The sequence below is a fragment of the Ptychodera flava genome (assembly GCF_041260155.1).
Source record: "Ptychodera flava strain L36383 chromosome 3 unlocalized genomic scaffold, AS_Pfla_20210202 Scaffold_26__1_contigs__length_13983176_pilon, whole genome shotgun sequence".
Classification (NCBI taxonomy): Eukaryota; Metazoa; Hemichordata; class Enteropneusta; family Ptychoderidae; genus Ptychodera; species Ptychodera flava.
This window is the reverse complement of record NW_027248280.1, coordinates 7,658,878-7,677,339: the sequence shown is the minus strand read 5'-3', so window position 1 is coordinate 7,677,339 and position 18,462 is coordinate 7,658,878. Positions and strand designations below refer to the sequence as shown.

At 38.3% G+C, this 18,462-nt stretch overlaps 1 protein-coding gene across 1 annotated transcript; it reads right to left on the bottom strand.

Moving 5' to 3' along the window:
- Window positions 1-7,932: 7,932 nt before the first annotated feature.
- LOC139126008 (G-protein coupled receptor GRL101-like) lies at window positions 7,933-18,125 on the bottom strand. The gene is made up of 7 exons (XM_070692077.1): window positions 18,036-18,125; window positions 17,452-17,523; window positions 15,860-15,931; window positions 15,102-15,173; window positions 11,546-12,549; window positions 8,438-8,685; window positions 7,933-8,133 (listed from the first exon to the last, which is right to left on the bottom strand). The coding sequence occupies exons 4-7, from the start codon at window positions 15,167-15,169 to the stop codon at window positions 7,990-7,992; spliced, it is 1,464 nt and encodes a 487-aa protein (XP_070548178.1). The 5' UTR covers window positions 15,170-15,173; window positions 15,860-15,931; window positions 17,452-17,523; window positions 18,036-18,125; the 3' UTR covers window positions 7,933-7,989.
- Between the last annotated feature and the right edge of the window lie 337 nt (window positions 18,126-18,462).

Sequence of the window (18,462 nt, the reverse complement as noted above, 5' to 3'; positions counted from 1 at the left end):
AAGGACGCGATGCGTTCTACAGACTCAGCATAGGGGGTTGCAGAAATGTCCGTCCCCAGGGTTAGGGGCAGGGTTAGGCCTAGGGGTGTCTTGGTCTCAGCACAGGTTTCTTCTTGATATAGGCCTAGTTGATTTATTTTAATACGTTTGATTATGATATGTAATGCCAATAAACATTTAAACTGCCAACATTTGGTGCCTTGGTCTTATGTTAGCACTGGTTTTGTAACGTTTTTTTTCTCCGTCCGCGTTCGCTGTGTCACGTATTTGTCCTTTGACAATCTTACGCGAAGTTTTGTCACTGTGCTGCGTCTATTATCTGATGCGTTTGATTGCCTATGCGCCAAAGCAAGCAAAGGTAAATTACTAATCTGTGGACGCTGTCACCAGATTATCACCGGATTAACTTTGACAAAGTCAACAACGAACGCACCAGCCAGGTATAACTCTCCAGTCTCAGAACATTTCAATCAACTCGACCACAGTCCATCACACTTCCAAGCTACTGGTTTACACAAAGTACACACCACAAATACCCGAAAAAGAAGACTACGTGAACAAAAATACATTGTAGAAATTGACACACTTACACCCAAGGGCATTAACCAAAGACAAGGATAAAGCTACTTTCCCGCGTTTCAACTCTTCCCCTTTTCCAACCACTTAGGGGACCCCTTAGTTCAGACTTTTTTTTCCGTCTTAGGAGTCCCATCACCATGAACTTGCTCATTCCGACCCTCCACTTCAGCTGGTACAGTTCCACTCTCCGCACCCAGGTCAGTTTCATTCCATTGCACCTTTGTTTCTACCACCCTTCTTGTTTCAAAAGGCTTATTGATCTTTAATTTTTAGTCATAGCGCTTTTCACTGTTTTTTATCACTACTGGTTTTTAATTTCGTTCCTTACAACTGTAGTTGTGGTTTTTTCACTCACTGTAATTCCAGTTTTCATAAGTATTGTAAATCTCATTTTATTTCGTTTTTACTCTGTTTACTTTTTACCAGCCCGATATTTACTTCTGTTTGTGCTCATTTTTATTTGTCAGCTTTTGCCCTGAAGAAGGCAACTTGTGTAACGCCCCTCCCTGTAGAGATTTTATCTCGAAGCGTCCCTCACGTGGCCAAGGCGTGTGAAGGTCGTTGACTCAGATCGTACGAGAAGCAGATAAGAGATAGTGTGATAGTTTAATTATAATTAATTAAACTATCACACTATCTCTTATCTGCTTCTCGTACGATCTGAGTCAATGACCTTCACACGCCTTGGCCACGTGAGGGACGCTTCGAGATAAAATCTCTACAGGGAGGGGCGTTACACTTGTGTGTTGCCGAAACGTCGGTATTTTGAAATAAAGATGATTAGAAGACAAGGAGTACTGGTTGAACTGCCTTCTTTATTAATTTATCTATGCCATGATCCTGGTGTGTTCCCGCACTCTACGTGTTGCTTCTATGGTTGTAGTTGGACTGACTCTTTTTAGAACACTCTTCTTAATTAACTTGACACCACAGTTAGATATCAGTCAGATCAGTATCTGCAGCAGAATTCATCAAATTTGGTGCAGTTATATCAGAGTTGTATGACTAATTATATTACTTCATAAAATATGGAAATAAGCTATTTAACAACTTGACACAGCCCAATGCTTCTTAGTATAATTAGATGTATATCAGATCAGTATTTATCGCACGTATCATCAAGTTTGGTGCAGGAATTTCAGAATTATGTCACTAATAACAAAAGTTCGTTAAATATGCAAATGAGCAGATAATTTACATGGCACTCACAGTATCATCATTATGTTCTGAGATTGTCATCTAAGAAAAAATTCATGAAATTTTGTGCAGTATTTCTTGATGTATGCCTACACTGTCATTACCGTCTCCATAGGGAAACCATTGTACGAAAAAACAATGATATTGCATAACTTCATTAATATGCAAGCAACACTAACCAAAAAATCTAATCGGTTCTTGCAAATAGCATATGGTACCTGTGTACCAAATCTGATTTGAATCTGTTCAGGCGTTTTTGAGTTATCGTGTAAACAGACGGACAGACACACACACACACACACACACACACACACACACACACACACACACAAACAAACACACTAACATACACACATACACACATGGACAGACAGACATCGTTATGGCATTAGCCCACGTGTAAACACGTGAGCTAAAATGGTGAGCAATAAATCAGTTGGGCACCATTTTACAAGTGGTATAGCCACAAACTGATGACGTCAAAATCGCCGTACACAAAACACAGACGCCCCATAATTGCGGCACTGACTACCTAATAATATTAGTAAAATAATATAAATTTGCACTTTCTTCAAATCACTGTCACAATCTCCGACTGCTTAGTTTTTGTATCGGGTGAAGTACAGTGGGGGCCAGGAATTGGGGTTAGCTGACCAAATTGTCGGAACCGTTCCGACAATTTGGTCAGCTGACCAAATTGTCGGAACGGAGCGAGCGGCTCCGTTCCGACAATTTGGTCTGCTAACCCCAATTTCTGGCTCCCACTGTGCTTCACCCGACACAAAATCAAGCAAATGAAGACCATCACAGAGTTTTTAGGGTTAGGGTTAGTTAGTTCATGTGATCGCGGCAATAATTCCATCTCATTCCGGGTACAATATGTCCCCTTTCATGTTTTATTCATCAAATTTGTTGTCATGTACAAACTGACCCCAACGGCTATGGCCATATTGACCCCTTTTCAATATAGCCGTTGCCAAAGACGGCACGCAGTTACATAACAGAATTCAGAGTTCATTCAAATGCAAATAATAATCAATATGACGGCCAAAAAATCTTTGTATGTTTTCATTTGCATTACTTCTTCTACAGACCGAAAATCACACCTGTACATTAGTTCAAACTCTGTTATTGATTGGTTTAATTTTTTGTCCACAAATTTGTTTCCTTTATCTTCGCGATATGCCTTCCAATAGATTTTTAGCCAGGCTGTATTATGCAAATTTATAAATACACGGATGTAAACAAAAAAAAATCTATATTGAATTCAAGTTCCGTAAGTCCAAATACAGCTTGAGTCGACACAGTGACACACATCGGGTGATTGGAGTCATTGGTCGCGATATTTGTGCTTCCTTTTTAATTTCTGTTGACCGGCGTACGTAATGCCAATGCTTTATCGATTTGTTCCTACAGGTTCCAATATTATTCCGATGAATGGTAGGGGGCTTACTCTTCGTTGTCCAAGTCTCCTCAGTTCTCTTATTTCACCGCTAATCATTGTCTTCATTTTGTGGATCCTCAAACCTTCGCCCACACCAACGCATTTGAAGGCATGTGGATGCATGCCATGCGAAATTGGATTGGCTTCACACCTTCAGACTTATTTCCAACTTATCTTTATGAGTTCATGTGGCGGAGGCGTTTCGGCGATAAAGCTAAGGCGTGCTTGTTCAACATTTTTCAATTCTCTGTCCTTCAAGTTTACAGTCCCCTTCATCGATTAATTGCAACTCTGCACATAACACCATATTATGCCAAATGTTTTGAGACGGTCTAAAAACTAATATTACGCCTACATTGACAACTCAGGAGGCCACTGCTGCCGCTGATGTGTGACACTGGGAATGCACAAACCAGACCAAGTTCGTGCTAGTGACAATATATGCACCCTCAATCATTATATTGCGGCGAATTTTGTTTGCTTCTGTACTTAATTCACTTCGTCGATCAGCGGAATTTTTATAATGTAATTTTCGCGGCATATCCAACGCATTGTTGTTCACGTTTTAATCTACAATAGCAATGAAATATCGCATTGCATACATGTTGAGTGACGAACCACTTTTATAAAAAAGTGTATCCTGTCAAAAACGGAACACACACCTTTCGTATTGTAAAAAAGGCAGCAAATGACAAATTCAATAATAAATGTCAAACACAAAGTTTTCAACATATAAAACATCCTAAACAAGTGACAATTTAATACTTTAACTGTGCAAATACAACAAATAATATGAAAAATATTCAAAAAATAACAAATCTGCACAACAAAAACGACAACGATCAATGCAGAGGCATAAATTCAACAAAAGAAGGAAAATGCGTAAAAGACTTTCAAATCATTACAAGTGAACATTATAAATTCATCAGTTCCTGCTTAGCATTATCATCCTAACATGAAACATTGGATCCCTCTCTCCCAACTTGTTCTCGTGGAGTACAGGTTATAGGTAGTGCTTCACATGCTGCAGGTGCTGGGTTCGACCCCCGGTAGCGGTAATAGTTGTTGTGCAAAAAAAACGTAACTTCAAAATAACACTTCTCTCCCTTGCCATTAATCAACCGTTACATCCACATAGGTATCAGGCTGGCTAAAGAAGACATGGATAGGATATAGAGTGGATAGGATACTGCAAATTGAGGGAAAGGAGTGAAAATAGAAAAAAATTGGGACCCTTCTTTTTCAATCATTTCCCCCTAAGTTTCCAAGCCCCATTCCTAACTCTTACCCCCAAAATAATTTTTCGCCCCTTTTAGAACGTAACCTTTGACCTCATTTCCATAAGTACGCACATCTTTGACGTCATCAGTTTGTGGCTATACCACTTGTAAAATGGTGCCATGAGTTGGGTTCTCTCTCATTTGTACCTTCAACAATGTTATATAACAGTTAATTGGAGATCTTACCATAGAGTAGAGACGAAGAATGGATTATGAGCATTCGTTGAACAAAAAAGTATTCTATTTTGCAATAATGCAGTATATGAGAGCAAGTCAATTCTACACTAATTTTCTTACGCTCCCAGTGTACCAGAAGTGACATTTTTTGTCAATCAGCCTGATAATCAGAGCCACCAGATGATTACAGGTCAAGTTAAACTTTCATTACAGTAGGTGACTTGCTCAGTGAACTTGAAATAATTTCCTGCTTTCCACTTTTAGTTCTGTAAATTTATGTGTAATATGACATTAAACTGGTCCAATAATCATTTCCATTCAAGGTAATACATTACCAGGTCCATGGGACATTTGTGATTTACAAATTTAAGTAGGAACATCCTGAACCACTGGTAGTTCGTGGTGGTACCAGGTGTCCGGAATGGGTAAGCGTACCCTGCTAGCATGCTACACCCGTCAGGATAGGTCCCAAAATTGTCTAAATATTGTATGAAATGATACAGGATATGAATCACTGTAATAAGTCAAAGCCGGGAATGCTGTTGTTTATCATTTGAGTGACCGAGGTGTCATATTTGGCCACAATGTCGTCATATCGACCGTAGAACTTTTTGAAATCCTCACGAGTCTTTTGGATGTGTATCCCTGTCTCACTAGTTTTGATGCCAATGAGCTGTGTCTCAGTTGAAAATCAGCATGGGAATCACAAGCCCTAAAATATCTGAGAAGTTGAGACACGTACACACCATAAGCAGGTGCAGATGGAATATTACTTGACAAGTGGGGATAATTTATGATTTCAAAACCGAAATCATCCCTTTTGTCATACAGCTTAGTGTGCAGCCCATTAGTACCCACTTGTAGGAACAGATCAAGATATGAAGCAGAGTTCCTACCCTCTGTTGTTTCTTTGATTTCCAACTCATCAGGGTAAATATGATGTAGGTAATTTGAAAGATTGACATGCATTTTGTGTATAACACTGAGTGACGCATATAATCTATAAATTAGAACACGCAAATACATTGATGTGAAAAAGCAATACATTTATTCTAAGAGAAGGTAAATATGTCAGTCACTCAATGTGTTTTATGAAAAGATCCACAATTATACAGTATAGCTTTTCTGGCGCTAGCCTTGTTGACTCTAGTGTATGCTAATACAATACACTCAATGCATTTTTTTAACCTACGAGTTGGAAAATCATGATCGGAAATCGTGATAACAGAACGATCCTCCTGCCTTTGATTGGAAAATTTGACAAATAGAAGACACATTACGTCTCAATATAAGCAGTTACATTGGAACAAGTGACGAATATATTTTGTTATGCAATCAAAACAAATGTCTCTGTGTCATGTTACAACAAATTATGTACAGTCTAAAGTGAACCCTTCAGGGACTGAGAAAATTGTTTGGTTTGGAGAGGTGTTTGGTTTATAGAGGTCCTTTTAACATAGTTCTATTTGAATGGGACTTGGAAAAGGGTCCAGGTTAGACAGGTCTCCAGTTTAGAAAGGGTTCGGTTTAGCAAGGTTCACTGTATAAACATTGATACATTAACATATAATTTCATGCTTCCAGATTAAAATCAATTAAATGATATGTATTATTTTATGTTATAACAAATTAAGCATATACAGTGATGCGTTAATATTTAGTATAACACACAATACTAAGATCGATGATATGAAAATCACAAGTTACAACAAACTATTCGTATATATTATGTATTCGTATATATAATGTGTTAAAATTTCGATGTCAAACTTCCACATTGAAATAAATCAAATGAATTATATCACGTGTTGCCGAAAATTATGCCTATACTTTGATGCGTTGATATATCAGTGTCAGATTTCAATATTAAAATTGATTATATGAAATTTGTTATATAATGTATTACAATAAATTATATGCATTAAAGTCCCACAAGCTGCTTCTTTTAGCAGTATTTTTATGATTTTACTTTCAAACTATAATACGTTTGTGGGAATTTACTAACTTAGGTGTGTGCATACCGGTACACTGATTATTGACCACCCACTGGGACTGTATGTTCAATTTTCAAAAATGATGATTACAAGATAAATATAAAGAACAAGATAAATATTAAGTGTGTGTCCACTCATTAAATTGCAAATCCATGTTAAAAAGCACAAACCATTGACACTGTAATTAAATCTTCACATAAACTGCACAGAGTAGTCAATGTAATGCATAGGGGTGAATGTTTTCAACTGTGACATTGTATGTTGTTTCCTTTGTAATGTTACCAATTTTTGAAACTGATGGGAAATCAAAATGACTGTTAAAATTTGAATTTACTTTCACAAAGGAACGGTTTCCTAATGCAGTTAAAGCTCATATCCTTTCCGAGGGTAGAGTTTAGAGAAAACCAGGAGGTCAACAAATTTCAAGAGTTACAGCTAGTCGGGCTTTAATGTGGCAATATATAGATTTCATACTTAAATATTTGAATCGATTCACACTGCGTTCAATAAGAAGTCATCTCAACACCTTAGATAATATAGTATATAGCCAAATATCTAATGTTCTTTTGATCACAACACAAAACCTGTTGATTCCTTTGTTTTTTGATGCCAGGAAGTTTAGATGCAACAAAACTAATATCAGATGCAACAAAACGTTTATCCATTTCATTATTTCCTTGTTTTAAAGAGTTTGATGTATAGCCCAAGGTAAGCCATAATGGCTATAACATTTGTTTTACATATCCTTAATGAAAAACTTCAACAGCTCAATCAGGTTTTCATTTTCTTCGCCTCCAGATTTTCTCACACTTTTACAAATTGAAAGTCCTTATTGCTTCACAGAATAAAAGAAAAGACATTCTCGCTAACATTTGTTTTACATATCCTTAATGAAAAACTTCAACAGCTCAATCAGGTTTTCATTTCTTCTCGCCTCCAGATTTTCTCACACTTTTACAAATTGAAAGTCCTTATTGCTTCACAGAATAAAAGAAAAGACATTCTCGCTAAAATCAGCCATCCTGTGTGTTTCACAATATAACGAAATCATAACATGCCTTGGTGATTTCTGCAAGCTACACATCTATAACTGTTGTCAACTTTAGGTATTGCATAGAAGAGAAATCATTTGATCGCCACCTATCCGTATCGCTACACCATTTCAAAAGACAGCAGTCTTGCTCAATCTTACTACAGTAACACAAAAAAGGAACGACTCAAAATTTCTATAAGCGACACAAACATTGTGCACAAGACATAAAATTTGTTTTCTTCATAACCTCATACAGGGTTGTTATCCTTACAACACCAAATCGATCTAATATTCCTCTTTCCTCTCCAGTAACACCTTCTGCAGTTCCTGCTGTAAGGTCCGTACCTGCCTCTCGTCTTCAGCCTTTGTCCAATCAGACACTCTATCTTCATTTATTCTGACCAAAAGAAACCCTCTAAGGCATGAATCCTGCAAGAGAAAGTATATAATATTATATATATATATTATATATATATATATATATATATATATATATATATATATATATAAAGAGTTAGAGAGAGAGATACACATAAAGAAATGGGTGAGAGCAAATCAGAAAGAGACAGATAGCTACTTGCAGTAAACCTTTTTGTGTTGACTAGGAATATCACTTTTGTATTTCGATTTTTAAGGTCCCGAAGGGGTCAAGATATCAGCACTTGGTTATGAAAGCACCAGTTCTTTATCTCCAAACTTGCAAGTTGCAATTGAATTGGAATTGCCGACTTACGTCATCATCGTCTACCAACAGGTGATCAAAATCGACACTGCCATGGTACATGCCCCGCTTATGCAGATTAGTCAGGGCCTTTCTGACGTCATTTATCATAGTCTTGATGTCCAGCTGTGTGATGTAGTTGTCCTCACTGTACGCCAGCCATGCAGTCATGGAAAGGTGAGCAGCTCTACTCGGGGGGATGACAAAGAATAGCCGTGTTGTCGCAATGTCATGGAACACAGCCTCAGCGATCCGTGGATCTGTGTGAATGAAACACAACAAATTCTGAATTCTTTCATCGCTACTGCAGAATTTCTTTCTTCGACGGAGAGAAACCGGAATTATAAACAAGTTAACGGTTTCATTCTCACATTTTGCATATATTGTCGCACCTTTTTGTGTGACAAAAAGTTCCATGCCATACTGTGTGACTATGGAAAAGAAATATCCCAATCCTACCTAGGGCTGAGCAGCCCCATGAATCGACTTGGCCCAAATTGGTTAACACTGCAAAAAAAACCTCTCCTTACCCAGCATGACATTAGTAGCATTTTAGATTCTCCACATAATAGCCAAACGTATGACCATAACGGGCTTATTATATACACGTTCGTACAAACCATACCTGACGATGTACTTGAAGGTTATTTCTAGTCGCTCTGATTTTCTGAAAAACTGCGCTGTTTTGTGTATATTTCAGAAAGAAATAATTGTAAATTTATAAAGCTAAATGTCAAAGGTGACCCTTTCAGCATTGCTCGGGTCTTGTCATCATTTTATACACACGTGGACTCTCAACTTATTACAGCTACAGTATAGTCAGTTGCAAACCAGCGGTCGGAACGATTTTTTGTGTGACCCGGGACAATTCATTAGCTTTATCCATTAGCATTAGTTGTTCCAGGACCCTGTAAACATATCACTAGAGAGGAAGATTCGATGGAAACACCGTAGGAAACTTTTGAGGAATATGCAAATATTTGGGGTGGAATGAGAACGAACGCTTTTTGTAAGGGTAAGAAGCTGAAGATGAGTTTGTGTTGCGATAAATAACATACAGCTAATTTGAGTCACAAATTACTTGTTCTTTCAACCTCTTAAAATCATGTCGACCGTTCACAAACACCAGGTTTCGACTGGGTGTACCATATAGGTAATGGCCAGAAATAATTGGGGAGGTAGGGCTGATTTGCAAAACTTCGGTATTAACCTTTCATTTGTAAAAGAACGCGTAGACTACCAACTCTCCCCCAATACTGAACTCTCAATCTCAGCCCTTAATCAGCTGTCCGCTGAGACTAGTTTGCCTGTAAAGGCTGTCTGGTGTACGAATGTGCTGATCTAATAACAGGACACGTGTATCTGTCTGCATCATGTGGAATACTACCCGTGTATTATAGTCCAAATATTGGACTGCATGTTCGAGGGTAGGTGACAATTTTCCCGGCGTAAGGAGGGTAAATGGTTTCCTGCCCCGTGGTTATGTAGTCCAATGTTTGGCCTATAATATTCTTATTACATGCCCCTCGTACGTGATTATCTCTCAAAATTTGTATGTAAAAATGAAAATAACATACATAATTTCCATGTTAAACGAAAGTCTGTTCAAAATATAGAACTATTTTCATCATCGAACGGCATATATATATATATATATATATATATATATATATATATATATATATATATATATATATATATACATACATGAATCCCTGTTATTCGGCTTATCAATTTTTTCTATGCATAGCATGTTATTTTAACATTTTTAAATCCTGAAGTTGTCAAGTTAAAAATAGTTGAGATTCAATGCATACATACATACATGCATTCATGCATGTGTATGTATGTATGTATGTATGTATGTATGTATGTATGTATGTATGTATGTATGTATGTATGTATGTATGTATGTATGTATGTATGTATGTATGTATGTATGTATGTATGTATGTATGTATGTATGTATGTATGTATGTATGTGTGCGTGTGTGTGCCTTTGTGTATGTATATAGGTTTGTATTTAGGTAGGTATGTATGTAGCAATATATGTATGGTTATTTAATAGTGGAAAATGGCGCTAAAAACATTTAAGTTTTATTCAGAAGACATACACGTTTAAGATCACAATGGGTATGGATTGAAAGTCATTTAACGGAAGTATTTTTTTGTTTTTAGTGAACATGTCAGTGTCAAACGTATGCAAATGAGCTGAAAAAAGAAATATCCTGGGAATTGCTAAAGCTCTCTCACCATAGCTGCCACAGTGTTTAAATGAAATATAATAGTTCCCTTAGGTAACCTAATTACAGGTATTCAAATTGTGGTGAAATTTGCACATTTATATTTTTTGGGTAACTTTTTCAGTTTTTAGTCAAAAAATATTCTTCTCTGAAACGGCTTGATCAATTGCTTTGAAAGTTGTTATGCATATTCCTCGGGGTGACCTTAGGTTTTAAATTGTGGTGAACTTGTCTTATTTGTAATTTTGGGGCAATTTCTCCATTTTTAGTCATTTTTTCAAAAACAACTTCTTTGATAGCTTTGATATTTGGTATACATGTTCATACGGATGATCTTAATGTGTATTTTCCCCAATTTTGGTCATAATATTTTCTCTGGAATCGCATGTCCAATAGTTCTGAAACTTGGTGTGCATGATTCGAGGGTTGACCTCTGTCGGATTTGTTCAAATCGTGGTGAAAATTTCATATTTGTAATTTAGAGGCAAATTTTCCCCTTTTGATCAAACTATCTTCTTCTCTGCAGCCCCGTTTCCAATAGTTCTGAAACTTGGTCTGCGTGATCCAAAGTGTCACTGACGCTATTTTTAACGAATTTTTGCCAGTTATTCAAAAACGGATACGATTAACGATTGTCTTTGCAAATATACCCAAAAGTTTCAGAGAAAATTTTGGAAGATAGTGTATGTAATGAACACAAAAAAGGGGCTACTACTCTCAAAGCAGGAGATTATTTGAACTGGTGATGTCGGGCAAATGGTCACCTACCCTCTGGCACTTAGTCCCTCGTTTGGGCTACAACATTTACATTGTTTCTCTGAACAGCTTTTATTAGCCGTCCGTATGTCAGAGTTAGATATACAGCTACTTGGTTTACCTAGCGGGCGAACATTTTCATCCTCCAGCCTTTTCTTTTTGATTATACTGATGCTTCGGTAAGTGAACAGGATAGGATTCAAAGCCGAGTTGAAAGGCAGGATGAAAGTGACGGTCCATGCGTACAGATTAGGGTGGATTTCTGATCCCCCTAGGACGACGAGACCGATGACGACGAGGGGCAGCCAGCACATGAGGTCTGTCTTCACCATGGCAGACGTCACGGACACTAGACCCTCCTCCACCACGTTGACCCGGACGTTGCTGATCTCTTCCAGGCGCTTGATGCCACGCCTGACGGCAAAGTTGGACGCCAAGACCGTCAAAAAGCCCAAAGCCACGAAGATTACGTAGATGAAGGTGGCGTACACCCACCCCGGCGTCTTGTCGGTCTGCAAGTGGATGGGCAGGCACATACCGGTGCGGCCGTAGAAGAATTCGTCGAAATAGTGGAAGTCGAGTTTCGGAGCAGCGGCCATGAAAGTACTGATCATCCATGCAGATGCGAGGATTACCTTCAATTGGGTGGGCGAGAGGATGGTGTTGCGGAGCGGGAAATTCACTATGAGGGCGTGCTGTACCGCCATGAGACTTAAAATGAAGACGGACATGATGGTAGACACTGTCGCCAGAGCGCCCGCCACGACGCAAAAGTCGTTGATTCTCCATAATCTGGAGTTTTTGACGTAGATCCCTCGGTAGTAAACATCAGCTGTGGCGATGATCATGAGGAAAGCCCCCATAAGAACGTCCGCCAGGGCCAGATTGGTGATCAGCAACATACTAATCTTCATCTTCTCCGTGTCGTTCAGTCTCACCTGCCGCAGTAGTACGAACAGGTTGCCCAGAAAGGCCACCAGGCCCACCACCCAAATCACAAAACGCATGAAAGTGTCGCTGATGAGATCGTCACAAGAGGAGAAGATATCACTGGACGGTTCACAGTCTCGTATTCTCCCTCGCTCGATGCCGGCGAGACAACAGAAAGCGTAGTCATCGGACACCCTACAACCAAAAATTCAGTATATAATGACTAACACGTGTTTCACGTAGCACCAACAACTCACTCCAGACTAAAAAAAAATCAAACCTAAACGCCGAGTCTCGTTTTCTAGAACTTCGAAGATGAATGGTGCTGTATTTTAATGTATCAGTATGTTGTAGATCATTGCTGCAAATGAAAGAGTTCTCGTCTATTAGCGTTTCTATGTTTCCGACAATCCAGCGTACAGACCGACGTTACGGTTCGACAACATTCAAATACAGCACCGTTTTGGCGTTTTCTCTTATTCAGTTTTGTCACGAGGAAATTTGATAGAAGAAATAAGGCCGCGTTCAAAAAAAATGGTGAGGGGTGGGGGGCTGGAGGAATTCAGGGGGATTCGAAAATTTTTTGGGTAGTCGAGGGGGGAGGGGGCTTGAAAGTTTTGCTCTGCCTGTAGGGGAGGGAACCTGAAAATATTTTGACTCCCATCATTTTGATGTCGTCCAATGGTTCTAATGTTAGTAATAATTAAACAAAATCTAGAACCGTTTTGTCACATTTCATGTCTTTTATAATTTCGAAAAAAATCTAAAAATGTATGAATGCCATTAAATTTTTGTAAAACAAGTTGGCCTTGTATTATGGGGCAGGAGCTGAAACGGTTGATAAATTTTCAATATTTCTATGCAATGTATCAAACACAGTTTCTTGGTGTCTCTCTACAGCATGCTGAAAAACACAATATTCATTTTGTCAACAAAGCCCGTTTGTCTAAATATTGGTGATAATTGAATGATACAAATGCACGGTACACGTAGGCTGTGTTAGCAAGCTGAATATTTGACAGCTCAACATGCTGTAGGGAGTAGAACAAGAACGCAATTGTATAAACTGAACAAAAATATTGTCAAAATAAAAAGTTAATACAACTACTGCCCTGCTACTCCACACTGGCAGTGACAGTGATACACGTAGCTTTGACTCTGATGTAGTTTAAGAAGAGTTTTGGTCATAGGACACTCAATCGACAGTGGAACATACATCTACTTGTACACAAGATCCAGCCAGAGAGCAACACATAGAAGACTAGGGGACTAACAGTTACTATGGATTTGTGAATTCTGGTATGAGAACAACCAAATATTAGAGAAAAAAGATGGGGTCACCATACTTGATCTTATACAAATGTACGATGAAAAGTCAGTTTTTCTAAAATCACTTAAAATCAACATATGAAACCGTTCATTTCAATTTCAAGCAGTGAATGAAATTTTCACATCTCATTGTACCAATAACACAAAAGTAAAACTTTGAACAGTAAAGACTCTAATTTCAATGGAAAAATGTGTGACTAAATGGAATCATTTATTTTTTATCAAATTTGCCATTATTACACCCAAATTTTCAGAGATAAAATCATTAATATCATGGAATATTTTAACCTTCCAGTATCATCAATATTGTAAAACATAAGTGGCACCTAAGTTGTATATGTCTTGTACTTTTCAAATAAAAAAATCGGTAGGTCACTGTGCTCATGTTTTCACAATTTGGTTAAACGTAGCTAGGAGTACACAATTTTCATACTCTCTCACGATTGTCATTTTGTGTGCTTTTCAGCTGGCGCCATTGAACTGGCCAAAGTTGGAAAAACTCAAGTCAGGTTGGACTGAGAAATCCAAAAAGTCCACAGATGCATTTAAAAATGAATCAATTTAAGAACTTGCCCTAGGTATATGGCTCTAAAACCTGCTGATAAGAGGTAGTGTTGAACATCTGGGTGCAGAACGACACATTACATGTTTATTTTTACTCTGTGTGCATTCCTAATAAATATGCGGCTATATGGTAATTTGGGGGGGGGACTTGAAAATTTTTGAGGGTATCGAGGGGGTACTTGAAAATTTTTGAGGGTATGGGGGGGATCTGAAAAAAAATAAGATTTCAATCGCGATTCCTCCAGCCCCCCCCCCCCTCCCCCCTTCACCATTTTTTTAACGCGGCCTAAAGAAAATATTCCTATTGGTACATCCATCGTAGAATAAATACATACAGCTTCCTTTTAGTCAATAATTAACTTTGAACGACTCCGCAAAAACCGTGACGAAAACTTCTGATGGGTGGTGCTATAACATAGGATTTGTATAATTAAATAAATAGATAAATAAATTTAGAAATAAATTAATACTTTGCCATAGACGCCTAACTTCGTCTAAACCACAGCCATAGAAGATGGCGTTCAAATCGCGCGCTTTGCAGGAGCCAATCAGGTTGCATATTTCAACACAACGCTGCGTCCATAACAAGAGGAGGTTGTAAAACTCTTACAGATTGGTCAGCTGCTCTGGCTGACGCGCGGGATTTAAACGCGATCTTCTTCAGCAGTGAAGATAAGCAATCGACGACGACGTACAGCAGTACAAGCACAAGTGGTGACGTCACCATTTCTACCCCCGATTGTAATCAAATCGGCCACCAATAAGCTATACAGGAGGACAGAAGGGCTGACAATTACAACGATAGTTGACATTAATGCAGTTGTAAGAACGAAATAAATGCCGTAGATACTTACAACTTGGACAGATGATCAAGCTCAATGAATAAAGTCTCCGGGTAGTAAGTGATTCTATTATCTTCCATGTTACTGCGGATGTACAACAGCGTCGGTGTTGCATTATATATGTATCTGGCAAAATTCTTTAAAATGTTCAGCTGTCATGAGTTTGAAATTGGGTTCGCGAACAGAGACTTACAAGGATATGTCGAACAGTGGACGTACAAATACTGACAGGTTCTCTCCAATTGACATGTTGTCGGTTGCTGTTGTCAGAAGCATTTCCATTTGTCAGTCAACTATAGTATTGGGATATTCAAGGCGCCCTTCTATCACATACAGTTGCTCGATGTAAACGCGCTTGAAAGGAACAACAGAGCCGGCAAACATATATTTTTTAATTTGAAGAATCGATAAACCTTCCAATAAGTGGTGACATTAAATGCCAAGTATCTACAAACATATCCAGAGGGATGTAAATAATGATACGTTTTCCACAAGAGGTGGCATATGTTGATTCAATGTAGGGGGAACATAATTACTGATTAACATTTTTCAGACACACATCCTAGATGTCTTCAAACTAAACGCGAAAGGCTATTCTTGTTGCGGTGTTGATATAAATATTTAATGAAAAAAGCCATACATGTATATTAGCAATTAATCTTCATACTTTTTGGCCAATCTTTTAATAAGCACAATGACATGCGGCGAAACCCGGAAGAAAACTATTTATCGACTTCTGAGATCAAGGTGCACGTGATCGCAATACTCACATGTGCCTCAACTTCAACGCGTTATCGAAAATACCTTCGGGCAATCGTAATATTCTATTTTTTCTGATGACGCTGAAACGAAATGAAGTGAATTAAAGATATTGTAAGTTTGACTTTTAAAAATATGCACTGTTAAGAACGTTTTTCAAGTATAGTTTCTATTGGTGAGTATTACACGGTATATTCATGTATACCACTTAAGATTCTCGTTGCAAAAACGCCAATACTATACTACAGAGAGAGAGAGAGAGAGAGAGAGAGAGAGAGAGAGAGGGGGGGGGTATCTTTGGATCGAATCGACTCCGCTCCGTGTAACGGCTCCATGATCAACTTCCTCTTTATTCATCTCGATCAGATTTATTTCGCTAACGCTGTATCGGTTAACCATTTTCTGTGTCAAGGCTACATTTTATGACGTCATAACTTCTACTTGATATGACATCACACCGCACTACATGGAATGTTTATCATTGTGTCTCTTATGTCGATGAGCCACACTCAAACCCCGGCTGGAAAAGGCCCAGGATCGGGATTAACCAAGGTGTCAAGATGGTTACAGGGTGTTTCCGTCTTTTGATCTCCTTTGCAATTGCAATCGTTACATAAATGTGTTGCTAGATTTTTAGATTTAGTCATAACCGAGGTTGAAGGCAGAATGCACCTTGGGAACAAGTAATCGGACTCAAACTTTCATAATGACCTACCACTTTTGGAGGCTCATTTTGTAAGCCTATGGAATAATTAAATTTCTCATCAGTTTAATTTTGTAAAAACTGAGAGTTGTATTTTCTGTCAAGGTGCAGGAATTTTAAACTAGATGATTTAACAAATATCGTTAAACATATAAGGTAATTTTTTCTCCAGTACCAAAATATGCTAGGTGACACCCCCGCCCGATTTTGATTTTTGATTTTGAAATGAATGTTGAAAGTTTGCGTAGGGAAAAGTTTAAGCAACATTTTAAAGTCTTTCATGTTCGATGCGCGTACTACTTTCCCTTAAAAACAGGAACCTCCCCTATAAAACCCGGATTATCGTAAATCTATGCAAATGTAAAAAAGCCATGCTATATCTACTGATCGGACGTGCCGTGTTTTGTCCCAAAATCCCATAATTTTGCAATGTTTCAGGCGTTCATTGTCGTTGAATGTTGCATATGTCTGTGAATATACAGCTACTAAACTTGAGTCGAAAATAAACTGAAAAAAAAAGTTTCGTTATTTGTCGGAGAACGCATGTTTCAAAATGTGTTCCCTCTACAACCGTTTGACCCCTCTTTGCATATGTCACGAAAGTGTCCATCATGATTATTCAAATTTATCATACAGTCAAAGCGATGCTATGAGAATTCAAAAACTCCCGCCCAGTGTATGCAAATAACGGCGTCAGCAGTAGTCCCCCTATTGTGCGCCCACGGTCCTGTAACTCCCCAGGACCTCCCCAAGGACCATTCCATGTTTGAAAACCTATACAGCCATTGCCACTACTGCCGCGATTGTTGCTGCTGATACTACACTACTGCCTCTATGATATTTTAGCTGTGACAACCCGCAACAACATGAAAATGAAAGCATAAGGTAGTTGAAGCTTACAGTTTAGCCAGGTTTGTCAGTCCTGAAAAAAGGCGATTCGTAAACGAGACCAGTCCGTTTCCGGATAATTCGCTGTTGAAGGAAAATGAAAACTGTGCAATATATTTTATAGACTGCTTGAGATAATTCTCGTTATGTGATGTGCTCCAAAATTTAGTCTGACAACACTTAAACAAAAGCTGTATGAGAATGATGATTGCTTAATATATTGATCAGTCACTGCCTTATTTGCTGCGTGTTATACGTCATAAACATTGAGAGGTACGTCAAAATTCTATAACTGATGACACTCTTGCAATTTCCTTTTTCATACAGCCCTTACGCTCGAGAATATTATCTGTCACAAGCTCAATGGTGTATAGCTGCGTTTGACCAGTAAGAAAAGGTACGCTTGATGGTTGACATAAGTTTTGAGATAAAATCATTTTAATTGAAAAAATGATAGCAACCGACGACACGAAAATGACACCAGAAGATTCAACTCTGCTGTTGGGAAAAAAACGACATGGTTTCAGATTTTCCAAGGAATGGCGTTGGTCATATCCTAGCTAAGTGGGACCAGTTAATCTGGCGTTTATACTTACAGCTCACCAAGAAGGAGGAAGGGATCGAAGAACTCCTCCCAGGTAGAATTGGTTGAACCCAGATCAGTGACCCCGTCAGGTAGATAACTAATATTTCTGTAACAGAAGAAAGTGGATAGTATACGTCACCATCTTATGTGTAATTCATAATTAATTAAATAATTAAGTTATTATATCACACAGATAAAGGCACAGACAGATTGTTCGTTCGGGCGTGCCATGTCTTCCGCTATCACAGTCCTGGCTAGTGGAGAAATGGATCATTGATGAAATATCATGCAATGGTCAGATCTTTGTTCTCAACAAATGCATTCAAGCCAAACAGACGACAAGATTACAAGATGAAGCAAGTTTTGAAATTTGGTGAAATTTTGGCCAAGTCGAAGGATCGAAGCTTGCGCCGGACTTAAGTTTTGAATTTTTGTGG

Bases quoted from the DNA above. Each gene is read 5' to 3' on its own strand.
- LOC139126008 (XM_070692077.1), bottom strand. From the start codon at position 15,169: ATGGAAGATAATAGAATCACTTACTACCCGGAGACTTTATTCATTGAG. The intron at 8,686-11,545 runs GTAAACCAAGTA...TCATTCACACAG, and splicing joins TGAAAATGTTCGCCCGCTAG to ATCCACGGATCGCTGAGGCT. The intron at 8,134-8,437 runs GTAAGTCGGCAA...TTTCTCTTGCAG, and splicing joins TGTTGGTAGACGATGATGAC to GATTCATGCCTTAGAGGGTT.